Source organism: Bombus fervidus, chromosome 15 (assembly GCF_041682495.2).
Source record: "Bombus fervidus isolate BK054 chromosome 15, iyBomFerv1, whole genome shotgun sequence".
NCBI classification, from domain to species: Eukaryota; Metazoa; Arthropoda; class Insecta; order Hymenoptera; family Apidae; genus Bombus; species Bombus fervidus.
This window is the reverse complement of record NC_091531.1, coordinates 4811586-4825250: the sequence shown is the minus strand read 5'-3', so window position 1 is coordinate 4825250 and position 13665 is coordinate 4811586. Positions and strand designations below refer to the sequence as shown.

The 13665-nt window shown below is 31.7% G+C and overlaps 2 protein-coding genes, 1 long non-coding RNA gene and 4 other non-coding genes across 10 annotated transcripts; 5 read left to right on the top strand and 2 right to left on the bottom strand.

Annotated features, from left to right (window-relative positions):
- Positions 1 to 615: 615 nt before the first annotated feature.
- Positions 616 to 4190, bottom strand: LOC139995147 (27 kDa hemolymph protein-like). Its single transcript, XM_072018344.1, has 4 exons — positions 3843 to 4190; positions 1632 to 2123; positions 1383 to 1551; positions 616 to 1292 (listed from the first exon to the last, which is right to left on the bottom strand). Exons 1-4 carry the CDS (start codon positions 3886 to 3888, stop codon positions 1082 to 1084), a joined length of 918 nt encoding a protein of 305 aa, XP_071874445.1. The 5' UTR covers positions 3889 to 4190; the 3' UTR covers positions 616 to 1081.
- A 437-nt stretch (positions 4191 to 4627) lies between these two features.
- On the top strand, positions 4628 to 4699 carry Trnad-guc (transfer RNA aspartic acid (anticodon GUC)). The gene has a single exon. It is a non-coding gene; the product is annotated as a tRNA-Asp (tRNA).
- Positions 4700 to 5899: 1200 nt separating this feature from the next.
- On the top strand, positions 5900 to 5971 carry Trnad-guc (transfer RNA aspartic acid (anticodon GUC)). Its single transcript has one exon. It is a non-coding gene; the product is annotated as a tRNA-Asp (tRNA).
- A 1111-nt stretch (positions 5972 to 7082) lies between these two features.
- On the top strand, positions 7083 to 7153 carry Trnag-gcc (transfer RNA glycine (anticodon GCC)). The gene has a single exon. It is a non-coding gene; the product is annotated as a tRNA-Gly (tRNA).
- Positions 7154 to 8361: 1208 nt separating this feature from the next.
- On the top strand, positions 8362 to 9421 carry LOC139995149 (uncharacterized). The gene is made up of 2 exons (XR_011801878.1): positions 8362 to 8463; positions 8558 to 9421. It is a non-coding gene; the product is annotated as an uncharacterized lncRNA (long non-coding RNA).
- Positions 8557 to 8627, top strand: Trnag-gcc (transfer RNA glycine (anticodon GCC)). Its single transcript has one exon. It is a non-coding gene; the product is annotated as a tRNA-Gly (tRNA).
- Positions 9422 to 9487: 66 nt separating the features above from the next.
- LOC139995148 (calcyphosin-like protein) lies at positions 9488 to 13493 on the bottom strand. 4 transcript variants are annotated; one of them, XM_072018349.1, is made up of 6 exons: positions 12815 to 12965; positions 12587 to 12712; positions 11436 to 11592; positions 10420 to 10597; positions 10141 to 10350; positions 9488 to 9862 (listed from the first exon to the last, which is right to left on the bottom strand). In XM_072018349.1, the coding sequence occupies exons 3-6, from the start codon at positions 11588 to 11590 to the stop codon at positions 9761 to 9763; spliced, it is 645 nt and encodes a 214-aa protein (XP_071874450.1). In that variant the 5' UTR covers positions 11591 to 11592; positions 12587 to 12712; positions 12815 to 12965; the 3' UTR covers positions 9488 to 9760. The 4 variants fall into 4 exon arrangements, with proteins under 4 accessions (XP_071874450.1, XP_071874446.1, XP_071874449.1 ...); XM_072018345.1 differs by lacking the exons at positions 12587 to 12712; positions 12815 to 12965 and adding an exon at positions 13313 to 13493; XM_072018348.1 differs by lacking the exon at positions 12815 to 12965 and having other exon boundaries at positions 12587 to 12729.
- Between the last annotated feature and the right edge of the window lie 172 nt (positions 13494 to 13665).

Below are 13665 nucleotides of genomic sequence, written 5' to 3'. Positions count from 1 at the left end.
TATTAATAAGTTTCAGTATTCAGTAGAACCATTTTTGATAGTTATTGCATGCATAAAGTGATTATTCATACTTACACGCATTTTTTGTTCAATATAGGTTTGCAATAAGTATCTTGCAACTTCTATATCTTAGATTGGGTTACAATTTTGCCAATATAATTATGTCATCTCATTATAGTGCGAATATAATTTCAAATTTTATATAATAAACATAGCATACATGAAAAGTTTTCAATGATGATTGTATAAATATGTTTACAAGACATTGTACTTTGTTATAGCAATGCCATTAGTGCTTCAATGTCAGAGCACCAATGACATTAATCTATACTGCATTGAGATATAAAAATCAATGGGACATCATGAGGTACGAATATCATTATTGAACATATAAATTTGTACTATTGTAAAAAGATCTGTATCACATAAGAAAAATTGTATATTATTTTATATTTTCGAATATAAAAAAGCGCTTCACAATGATACATTTTCATTGTAACAATAACATAGGAGTATATACAATGAAGAAATGAATATACATGTTTTAGCCTTAAGTATCACGTAAAGAGATACAATGTATCTACGCTACAATAAATTAGAGGTAAATGATTACAATTATATGAGGCTTGTTATTGCATATAATTCATAGTAGTTATATTACAAGTCTGTATGAATTTAGTTGATTACATTACTATGGTACAAAATTGAATATATTCCAAATGTAGCAAAAGTGAAGAAAGATCTAGATTCTACTGTAGTTACAACTTATATTTAACATTTGTTTGTATATTCAGATGGACACTTACAAATATGTCAGTCTATTCTGAGGTACCAGAATCATTAGAATAGTACAAATTTTGTTTATTACATTGTAATCAATGTAGTGAAAAAAGTTTTTGAAGATAAAAAAATTTATTTTTTTTATACATTGGAATGTTACTTTTACTTTCAAAAGTATCACATATTATGCTTCATTGAAAACCTAATATTTTGAATAGTAAAATTTATATTTGTAGAAAAAAAATCTTTTTATCTCCCAAAGTAGTTTCTTTGTACATAAACTCTATTGGAACTAAATCTTTTATACAAATCTTAATGACACAAATACTAGACTTATTGTAGCTAGTAAATTAACTTTGAAGTTAGAAGCAGCACTTTCAAGTGCCATCATATTCTGACATGGCGTCGCTCTTCGAATAAAATTAAATATAGAATCCACAATATTTGCTGGTGTTGGATCTGAACATTCTTCCAGATCTTTTACAATACAACTCTGAAGTTTGGACATATCCCTGCAAATACATAAAAACAGTATAATTTATATTTATAGCCTTTTTTATTATTATCATCAATTTACTATATGTAAGTGCATTGATCCTTACGTGCATTCTTTATTTCCAAGGGCAAGGAGTGGAAGATTATCTAACAAATGTAAAGTTTCACTGTTGGAATCTAGTTGAATCATATAGCTTCCCAACGTAGAGTTTATACACTGTTGAATTTCCTGTTGTTTCGACTTCAGACACTCTGGCCCATTAGCAGATATGAAAACTGCAAGCAATTACAATGCTTTTTAGCGATGGTTAGATACTAATTTCTTATATTAAATGATCCAACAAAAGAATACATACGAGCAATACGATCTCCTTCTTTGTAACATACAAAATTTAAGAGGGAATCTGTGATATTATGAACAAGTTCTTTATTTTTTCGTTCCTGTGGTTGTACACAATGTTCCACTGCTGTGGTAAAATTTCTGACACATTGCTTAAGAGTGGGAGTTTTTTGGCAGTACTTTTTGAACACTATATCCAAATCTCCAGTAGGCTTGTACTGTTCCATTTCTTGCTCCAATGCTGTGTAGTTAACAAACGAATCAAGGCACTGTTTGAATTTATCCCTTGCATTTTCAACATTCTCGAATGTACCCTCTCCCCCATATTGCTCGCATCTTTGTTTGAAAGCATTTGTAGCTTCTTCCAGAACATGTATTCCAGATGTGTTGATATTATTTATATTCGGGATTCCACTAGATGAGGTTAAATTGATGGCACTGGAAACTTTGTTTAACACTTCTTCTGCGTTGGGCACGTCTTGTTGAGAAACAGTGTGTCCAAGAAAGCCTGTAATGAAAAATAATTAATTTATTATTGATATATCGATTTATATAAGAAAATTTATAATAGACTTTTAATTTATATGCAAATATTTTTTTCCTTTTTCTAAAATAATTTTTAATTACGTATTTTAAATAAATAATTTTTAAATAATTCAAATCTTTTTTTAAAAATACAATATTCTACTAATAGTAAATTTTCAACAATTCTCTGTTCAAATATTTAATGATTAGCCCAATAAAATAGCTTTTAATTATCTTTTTAAAATGCTGAAGTCCAAAACGTTTATCTTCGCGGCTATTAAAAATCTTGTTTTGTAGCATTTCCTGTTCAGAAGGAAGTAAATGTCATGTGGACTTTGCATTGGTTGTTGCTTTGACTTATAACCACAAAGTATCTATTTTTTATCTGCATAATCTCCAAAAGTAATTAAATTATTTTGCCATTTAGTATTTATGTCGGTGAGAATTAGAATCAATTTAATTACTCTTGTTGTTTTACGAATATATTTCGATACAGCGCAAATATTGTATGTGCACTTTTAACGTTTTCGAGAAAAACAATTTAAAACATTCAATTGCGCTTTATACTTAAATAAGTATCTTTTGCATTGTATTTATTTTTATCAATGCTATTATAAGGTCCGCTTTAAGAACATAAAATGTTAAAAATGGATCCTTAAAAATATCTCTATAATATAATAAACAAAAATATCATTTTTAACAAACTTATAAAGTAGATATAAATGTAATTTTTATACAGCATAAAGAAACAGTCAAGAACTATTCGTTGCTTATAAAAACACAAGTTTCACAAAAAGTGAACATATAATAGTTGTACAGTATACCATCGATTTATAGGTTACGATAACGTAAAATTTCTGATAAAATGGATTCGAATAATAAGGAAAGTATACAAAATATATTTTGTACCAGGTTAAATATGTTTTCGTGTGTTCTATGCATATTCTGTTTGTGAAAAACTGAAGCAGTTTCATAGAGTACAAAGTGCATGGATTGAATCAACGTGCAATCTGTGCGTTCGTCACACGTGTACTGTAATGATAAGTAGTCCGGTACAAGGAGAGAACAATGCAGTCTTTAACTTTACTTCCCATCAATACATGATTCCCATGATCGTTATACTATCTTTGTAAATATCTATGCGAGGTACTCTATTTATTAAACATCTGCACAGAGATCATACATTATGTCCATAAATCGAGCATTCGATACGCTGTAACTGCATTTAATCCCAATGACCGTATTGTTATCGATTACACGAGTATGTACGAAGGTCATTTTCGTTTCATGATCATAAAGTCGAAAGCAAGATTCGAGAGTTGACTGTTTGCTATGATCGATATAGAACAATGACCATTTCTTTCAAATAATACATAACCGGAAACAACTGCGTTTTGATTGGTAACACTTAACCCTGACGTGTTTGTTCATAAAACAACGTTTCCTATTAGAGGCATTATTTATCACACAAAAATAAACCATTCGTAAACATGATTTTGCATATGCGATCATCTTACGTATACCAAATTTTTTCTTCTCGGTCGACCGTGCACGCAAGTCTCCTTTTTGTTTTTATAAAATATCGCGTGTCATGAATCATTGTTAGGAATTCTGTCAATAAAAAAAATAGAGAAAAGATGCAAAAAAACGATCTAATCATTTCTAACTAATAGGAAGGAGAAAATTCCATGTAGCAACTTACCAGAGAGGAATATCATGGCAGTTAATGTGGTAGAGTATTTGATCATTTCTATTTTGTTGCTAAAATATGTTCGACCAGGGATTGTGTGGAGATGTTTGCCAACGTCGGAACACTATGTATTATCCGGAAAAGTAGAGAAAAGTATTTATATGATGAAAAAACGAGATAGAAATGTAGGTTCAGTTACGCATCACTACGAGTGTCACTCTGAGCGCATTCGAATTGTTCTGTTTATTATAAGAAGCGTACGCCGATGTGTCAGCGTTGTCCGGAAAATTAGTGAAAGGAAGAGAGATAAGAGAGCGAGACACGGTGATTTAGAAAGCGGAGGACAGAGATACACTGTAGTAACTCCCAAGAACAATATTCCGATACTAAGTTGTTGAGCGCACGCGCTCCGCTTATATAAATCTCATATGCATAGTATGTATATATACTCCATATACTACCTTTGCTTCTGTGTTAATTTTAATTCGATTCTATGTATATGTATGTATATATATATATATATGATCTAATGTAATTCTAGTTGTCTTGCATAATTTTTCCTGCTTTGAAAATAAACAAGTAATTTTGCATTGAATAAATTATACCGAAATAATTATATCTATATAATTTATTAGTAGTTGAACATTTTACATAGAATGTTATAAAGTTTGGATTGATCCATAATAATATAGAATTTAGACAATCTTTAGGATATTTTATATGTAACAAATATCGATATGATTTATTTGGTAATTTATGTCTTTATAAGATATACTTAAAGAACTGGAAATACAGATTCCTCGGTAGTATAGTGGTTAGTATCCCCGCCTGTCACGCGGGAGACCGGGGTTCGATTCCCCGCCGGGGAGGTGTCTTTTTTTGCATAATTTTCAAATAACTCTTTTGTTTTTGTCCTTTCCTTTTTTTATATAATTACAACGTAAAAAATATACATTTTAATAAATGTCTATATTTCATAAAGTATACTCAAAACTATATTTTACTGTCGCTACTTTGAGACATTTGATTACTATCCCACTACAATTATTTAATCTAGTTCGTTCGCCGTTATGAAACACAATGGCCTTGCTATGAAAATGCAAGGATAGTTGTCATGCCGTAAGATAAAGTCCTCTATGTCCTGGCTGTTATTCTAGTCTTTTGTATACGACTGTGTACTTGTATACTTGTATACTTTTACTCTTGCAAATATTTGATCCTTACAATAAATAGTAGAGACTTCAGTGATATATTTAAGCATATACGCTTTTAATAACATTCACAATATAACGAGGTCCAAAATTAAAGCATCAAATAACAGCACTGATTGGTGCAATGACAATCAGGGCCGCATGCGACACAGTGTCTTTTTGAATACCGTCTATACCAATGGTAAAGTCCATGCAATATTAAATTAGGTTTCAAGTCTCTACATTCTCAAAGTGGTGTTATCCTTTTAAGTGCTTTTCCGCAATACAAAAGCGGTGACTTCAGGCCTTAATTCGTAGGGCACAGTCATAGGAAACATATTACAGTTTCATTTTCTTCAATCAATCAAAATATCCCATTTCAAACAAGTCAGTAGGAATTATATTTTGACATTCCAATTTTAAAAGCTTTACTAGCATCTTCTTAAAGTAGTAGATAGGAAGATTACAACCAAATCAGTGAATGAATATCTTTGATGTATCTTTTGAGAGTTCGATTAGCGAGAAATTTGTGAGTGAGGTTTGGGTTATATTTCACTGTTGAGTTCACAAGGTTTCACGTAAACAACATAACAACTTAAACGATTCTGCTTAAGCCTCATCTTCTCAGGTTTCTATATATTTGTTCATTGGAATGACTCGGATATGTGACATTTGATCTGTTTTGTATTTCTATGAAATCAGTTGCAAATAATATTGCGAAAATAAGAAAGTGTATATGAATAAGAAAGCAGCAATTCAACATAAAGAGTAATGTAGTGAACAATATAAATTTGTTAGAATAAAAAGATTTATAATGTTAAATACATATAAATATATGTAATTCATTTCACCATTAAAATAGAAATTGTATACATGCAATCCTCGGTAGTATAGTGGTCAGTATCCCCGCCTGTCACGCGGGAGACCGGGGTTCGATTCCCCGCCGGGGAGAGATTTCTTTTTTAATTAAATTTATCATATTTATAAGTTGATGCAAGGATAAAATATTTTGAAGAGTCAACAAGTAACTCGATCGTACCGGCCTGCAAAGTTATTTATGTTTTGTCGACATTTGGTAAGAGTATACTATGCTAAAGTAGCCTGTATACAAAAATGTAGAATACCAAACAAAGGAAGGTGGAAGACTTAGTCTCTTCAACGTGGTAATGAAACCTTTGCATTTGATATCAGGGCTATTCTGTTTCGTAGGGACTGACTGAAAATTATTGTTATTTCGTAACTAATTGGAAATACCCGTTTCACTTGTTCCCTGCAACGGCGAACGAACTGGACTGAATTGTAGTCAAAGAAGCTGAACGTCGTAAAATATCAGGATGTGTATTTTTGATTCTAGAAACGAACAGATGATTTCTCCAAAACGTACTGCTGGTTTCCTATTAAATATTGTAAGTGAAACCGAAAAGAAGTCGCAAAACTGTTAACCCACGACGTAGTATGGAAAAGGACTTAATTTATAACACCCTCGAGTGTCCCCATCTTCTCTTTCCAAATCCGTGGGTAACGAAAGCTACGAACACTTACTTTTTTTGTATTATTTTTATATATATGTAATTCTACTGATTTTTAAACGTTTCCATTCTACTTTAAATACAGCAACTAGTATTATGGGCATACAATACTTTCCTTGCGGCTTTGAAATAAATGCTCAAATATTATTATTATTAGACTATTTACAGGGAAGGTGCCAAAATTTTTTAATAAAATATTAATTTTTATACTATAATATCAACAAACAAATAAAATTTCATATAGTAACGCACGTATATGTTATAGCAAAATCATATTATTCTGTTAATTGTAGTTTTCAGCTTTTCTACGTAATAAAGTTTTTATTATTTAAAATGTGTCCATATTATTATATCTATTAAAACAATAAAAGGTGTGGAAGCACGGAAAAAGATTTTTTTTCGGAGAATTGTAGTAGCATAAAGATTGGAAAGCGCTGAAATATAACATGATAGTAGACTCATAGTAAAATTTAATAGTTAAAAATAGGTCATATTACAGAAGTTCTTACAGATATTTTGTCTTTTTCTACACAGCATCGGTGGTTCAGTGGTAGAATGCTCGCCTGCCACGCGGGCGGCCCGGGTTCGATTCCCGGCCGATGCAAAGATCTTTTTTTGCCTTATTATTTGTAATTTTCTATTACGTACCGTATTTTATTTTTATTTTATACCATTATGTGTATCATTCTCTGTATTGCAATTTTAAAACAGACAGTTCCGTGACCTACGATGTAATATCTAAGAGGACTTAATTTATTACACTCTTAAGGTTGTGTCACTACCACTTCCTAGATCCCATTAGTATGGAAAACTGAACGATTGTTTTGAATATTTTTAAGGCTTCACGTTCTCTTACTGTATAACAACTATTAAGTAAAATAACTGAAGTAATATCTGTGTTCTTAATTTAAACAATGGAATTTGGTACTTGGCAACTCTGCGATTTCAAGTCATTTGGATGGCTGCGTATTTTTATACATACATATACATACATATGTAGATGACAATACTGAAAACATGCACATTAAGTACCAACTAGACGTCACTCAAAAGCTAGGGTACGAAAATGGCAACACAGATTGTTCTTTCTCGTTTCTTCAAAACAAATATTTGATGCTTCGCGATGTGATGTTCACGAAAAAGCCGGCTTGACAATATCGTAATCAGGAGAAATATTCCGATTGTTAAGATTATTTGATGTATGTGGAATCAAAGAAACGCGTAGGTAAATTGTAAGGTATTGTAAGTATATATATATTGTGAATATTAAAGTACAAAGTGTGGAATACAATGTAAGCTGGTCCAGATCCACACGCTAGCAATGTTACCCTGAGACTAAAAGAACCCCGAAGCCAACGTCGCACATGTACCGCATATGATCTGTCATGGACGCATTCTTTTATCTATGCGCTGAAGTGATCACTTCAACACCGATGAATTTTGTCTTTTAAGGTTTCTTATAATAAATTTCTTATTGGCAATTATAACTAAACTTGATAACATTGCTTAGAAGGCAACTTCGTTATTTGCATTGGGCTATTATGTTTATAGATAATATGTATACGTATATGCATAAGTATATGATCGTTATTATGTATAATATAAATTAGTTGTTAATCTAATTACTAGATTTAGCAACGTGTATCTTTTTTATGTATGTATGTACATGATCGATTATCTATTTGAATTAGGCCTGAAGTTAATAGGTTTGTACCTTTTGATAATTGCTTTTACATGTTTGTTGTCCAAAAAGATCCTTCGCGAGGGTACGGCCTGAGAAAACTCCTTGAGGGCCTGCTGCAAAAATATGATACTGTATCTGTCGCACATTGGTCCATTGTAGTAAATACAACAAATAGGTGTGGAGCTTTCGAACGGATCTTAGATGCCAATATCAACCAAAAGTATTTAAATGTGAGGACTGGTTCAAATTGTATTAAAATTTATTATTTAAAACTAGATCATACTAGTTCTATTTCTACGTAGTATTTTGTTACGTTTCCCGTAGCATCGGTGGTTCAGTGGTAGAATGCTCGCCTGCCACGCGGGCGGCCCGGGTTCGATTCCCGGCCGATGCAACTTTTTCTTTTTTCTTTGTAATTTTATAGTATGCTACAATTTTAATAGTTTTTTTTCATATATCATAAAATTTATTATAGATTTATTAAATTAACATTACAATTGTCACAATAACATAGTTGATAATTTAATCCACAGTAAAGAAATAAGATAAAGATATTGGCATTATCAAAAACTGATAATTTATCGAACATCTATCAAATATCAAACTGGAAAATATTTTGACTAGGGTTAAGATATCTTGCTAATTGAAGTACTTTGAAAGGGATTGATACTAAATGGCGATTAAAATCGTTTGAGAAATCGAAGAAAATAGTGACGCAAGGCTGAGGTATTCGTATAAGAATTCCCAACTAAATATTAAGTATCTAATTTTCGTCACACTCTCTTATATTTTAAAATATATGTAATTGGAGGAATGAAATTGAAAAAGATTACCGATTAAGAATTATAATTGAAATTGCTTTCTAAGGCTTGAATAGGTGAAATTGTATTACTCAAAGAATGCATGAAATGACATACTATTTTACAGTATGAGTATATGTGCTTGCTTCGCTGCATTGGACCCTGTAACCAAGCTTCTGTCCTTACAAGCTATGCACACATTTCACAGATGGTCGTGTATACAAATATATAAATAGCCAACTTGGTGCAGTGGTTCTCAAACTGGATCAAACATTCTAGTCAGAAAAATAGTCACGTATGTATAAATGTTTAAACGTACAAATACCTTCTCTGTTTATTACGAACATTAATTAACATTGATATTTAATATTTATAGAATATTTAAGAATCACGAAAAACATTTTTAGATCAGATTGAGAAACACTGTAGTGTTATAGATATGAAGATCAACGGATTATTTTGCTGGCTTCTTCGTGGAACACCTTAGTCATCAATTAATTGCATTGGGTGAAAATTGGCCGGTAGGCGAAGCTAGTAACCATGAATTATTACATAAGTCAGTTTGCTGTATTCCGCAAATTGTCTAGGGGTTTGTGCATGAATTTTTCATTAGCCACTACCAATTGCGCGAATACTTTAAAGGTCGACATTAACCACGACAGTCGTAAATTTAAAACCAATATAAATAGAACTGAAGGAACACCTTGTTGCAGAACTGTGTAAAGATTCAGAGTTTATATGCATTTCGCATCATTAAATCGAAATAGGCGTCATGATCGATGCTTGCACTGATGGCGCTGTAATAGTTCATAAATTCTTCTTCAGTGACCTGTAACGAAAATTATGAATGCTGTAGTTTGCCCAAAATCAGTTTTAACCGTAATGATTACACCGTTACGATAAAGCAATCTCTCTACTTTATTATATTCAACTATTATTTTAGTAATTATCATTACTAATTATTATTTGGTTTACTCTACTTTATTATATTCAATTATTATTCTTGTGACTATTATTATTATTATTTATTATTTAATTTACTATACTTTATTACATTCGACTATTATTTATAATAAAAATTTCCAATAGAGAAAAGAAGATACTCACAGTGCCATCTCTGGTATTATTTTGCTCAAAGTTTGCCAGAAACTTATTCAGAATACTATCCTCGCTTTCTTCACCGCTGATATAACGGGGATGGCACTTGACATTGTAAACTCCTTTCAAATCTTCGATCGTGATCACTCCATCGCCGGTTTTATCCAGTTTTTTAAAGGCTTGATCCACCACGTTTCTGCGATTTTGAGACATCGGTGGCTACACAAAATTTTTTTTATTAAAAATCCAGTAATTTGTTGAATTATCTAATTCGGGAAATACACTTACTCTTATGCCAGCAATGAATTCGTCGACGCTGATGTTCCCATCGTTGTCTGTGTCAAATTTCGTGAACATGCTTTGGATATCCTCCTCTGGAAGTTCCAGACCACTTTCTTGAAGGCCTCTGGTGAATTCATCTAGGTTCAACTTCTTGTTTCCGTCATCGTCCATACGACGAAAAGCTCTACATAAAATTAACTTGTGTTATAGTATAATAAATTATTATGTTTCTCTGGAAGTTTATAACAAATTCGTATTAAGTATTATAAGATAATGCAGGGTGGCCAGTAATTTATGGTACAAGTGAGATCAGGGAGATTCTAAGGCTCAAAATGAGACAAAAATTAAAAATAACAAAATTGTGTAGAAGGTCCATTCTTAAGAAAATCGATTTGAAAAATTTGTGATAATCAATAGCAGCTTATTCCAAATGTATAATGTGACAATAAGTCAGAAACATAGAATAAAATTTTTTCATCCGAAGTCCTATTTTCGAGAAAATCAAATTTGCAGATTTGCCTAATATGTGTGTCCAGTTAATTCTTGATTAACGTATTGAAATTCTGTTTTCTCCAAAACGAGGTCTTCGACGACAAAATTTTATTCTTCATTTTCAACACATTCTCATATAATGTAAAATAACCTTCTGCCAATTATCGGTTACTATCCAGTCGCGAATTAATCGAATTTACTTATATATACTTCACAAATTTTCAAACTCGATCTCTGTTTCAAAATCGAAACCTCCAATACAATTTTGCTATTTTTGATCTTCGTTTTATTTTGAATTATAGGACCTCCCTGACCTCATTTGTACCATTAATTACTATCCTGTATAATGAATTATATGTCTATGGAATTTTATAGTAAGCTCTTGTTAAGTGTTATAGGATAATATAAGTAAAAGTAACGCTATGCTAAATTTTTACACACGAAAAAGGACTGTTATTCGAATATGAATTTGGAATTTTGAATTACATAATTTATATATATAATAAATAGAAAAGGAATTATTAACTTACCTGCCCAACCCTAGGATGCCATTGGCACCTCTGGCCAGACAGAGCAAACGAAGTTTCTCTATGGAGTCCGTGGTGTTATACAGGGCCCGTTGGGCCTTATTGATCATCTCAGTTTCTTGCCTGGTTGTTGCGCTCTGTGGTCTGTTCAAGAACATGTCTGAAAGAGAAATCCGCACAATGACTCATGACTATGACTCAGGTGTTTGGAAAAGAGACAGAAAATTTATACTCAACATCTCGATTTTCTGATTATTCTTATAAAGTAATCTATAACTTTCAACTATACATATACATGCTCTATTATTCCAGAGACCTGCTATTGCTCTATCCACCAAATCCAGATATACGTTTGTATGTTAATCCTTGCAATTTCTTATCTTAATTAGATAAAGACAGAAATAAGTACGAGGTGGGAAAATTGGAAGAGAAGTGGAATTTGGTTTCAATTTCTTAACGTTACACTGTTTTTTTTCCTTGCTCTATATGAAGTTGCAACGCAATGTGTCCCCACTGTGCATACTTCGATCGTTTCATTAATTAGACGCAATTTAATTTCTCCAAAGGCACCGTGAAGGTCTCGCTCTAATTTGGTTAACTAAACAGCTAGAAAGGAGCGCTAACTCATCGAAATTGACCCGTTGAAAAACTGGAATGAGAATATTAGATCGATTTCGCACATACGATTCGACAATCGATCGTTGAACGATTCTTGTTTTATTCGCTAAATTATTCCATCGATTATTTGTAAGCATGAAAGCAGAGCGGAAATTATCATAACTGGTAATATAATTAGTGAAGACAGAAGGATGCAAATTACCGTGAAACTTTAGTATATTTTTGCGGGAGTCAGTGAAATAATTATCAGTGAGCCATTCGTTAAAGACACAAAAAGGAATCATCCTTGGAACAAGTTGCATTAAAATATGTATATAGTGCTTGTATTAATCTAAAATCTGAATATCGATATTGACCTTTAGATTGAGATCTTGATTTTTTCTTTTTATACATAAGCAGTTGCGCTGAGCTAAAGATCTCTAAAATACTTTATTTATGTTGGTAATTTAGAATGACTACCTTAATTACAATAATTCGAAATTTTTCTTTCTATACTAATTTATTTATTTATCAAATTTAATCTTGATTTAACTTACTTTGGTATCTTGGAGCTGCATATACTGTTTTTTAGAGTAATTCTAATCAACTAGTGATGATAAAAAGAGTGAAAAGAATTCGTAGCTCCTTTGAGGAGAACCGGAAGGCGAGTGACAAGGGATTCCCTGGAAGCAGATCCGCGCATTCTATAGGACGCTACACACTGGATTACACACGTGAACAGATAAAACACATTCACGTATGAAAACAAGGTGTGTTCGACGTACATAAACCATACGATAGTCTGTAGAAAACGTATCCATAACGACCGACTAGTCACAACATGTGTATCGGAAAAAAATTCACGCGTGATCAGTCACCGGTACCGATTTCCTGTCGATAATTCTCCCATGATTACTCCAACTAAAATCCTCAATAAATTCTATGTCTAATTGTTAAGTGTAGCACCACCTTTCAAAACGGCATTTGGATTCTCGAGAGTAAGAAAATAATTTTCTACTTGTTTATTAAAAAGTAAAGTTATTTTAATTGGTATTAAAGTTCAGATGATTCGAAGTTGTTTTATTGCGTAATTATGTTACAGTAATGATCATATCCGGTCTTTGTTCCAGGGGACCTATTCTGTTGAACAATATGTATCTAGTTACTATTAGTTGACAAGCAGTATTATATGATGAAAGTAATTTTGCGTCTGAAATTATCTCGACGATGTGACATCACACTGTGATATATAGAAAGATAATGATAATATGTATTGCTTTGACCTCGAAAAATATCCATCCATTTTAATTGCACATATATTAATAATTTTTACTATACATAGAATATATTTTATTAGAAGTGATTAATAATTACTTTAAATTCTATTGCGTTGTTGTATTATGGCGTTGCTAACACATATTTGGGTATAAATAAGGTAAAATATAAAATTCCAACACGCACTTACTCAAGATCAAGAATTTGAATTGATTTTACCGACATAGAAACAGATGATAAGTTATCGACTGGCCGAAATTACGCTTATCACCTGTCAGTAACTATCATATTGTTGAATTTTTTAAAATTTTATTAATTATAAATTTCTTTAAATACGATGTTTTCATACCAAATTATTTTG

What these genes read in the sequence shown, in the direction of transcription:
- LOC139995147 (XM_072018344.1), bottom strand. Translation starts at nt 3,888, where the DNA reads ATGATCAAATACTCTACCACATTAACTGCCATGATATTCCTCTCTG. An exon ending in TGCCATGATATTCCTCTCTG is followed by an intron (nt 2,124 to 3,842) that starts GTAAGTTGCTAC and finishes TTTTCATTACAG; the next exon opens with GCTTTCTTGGACACACTGTT. An exon ending in AGAAGGAGATCGTATTGCTC is followed by an intron (nt 1,552 to 1,631) that starts GTATGTATTCTT and finishes AATTGCTTGCAG; the next exon opens with TTTTCATATCTGCTAATGGG.
- LOC139995148 (XM_072018345.1), bottom strand. An exon ending in GGCATCCTAGGGTTGGGCAG is followed by an intron (nt 10,598 to 11,435) that starts GTAAGTTAATAA and finishes AATTTTATGTAG; the next exon opens with AGCTTTTCGTCGTATGGACG. An exon ending in AATTCATTGCTGGCATAAGA is followed by an intron (nt 10,351 to 10,419) that starts GTAAGTGTATTT and finishes AATTTTGTGTAG; the next exon opens with CCACCGATGTCTCAAAATCG.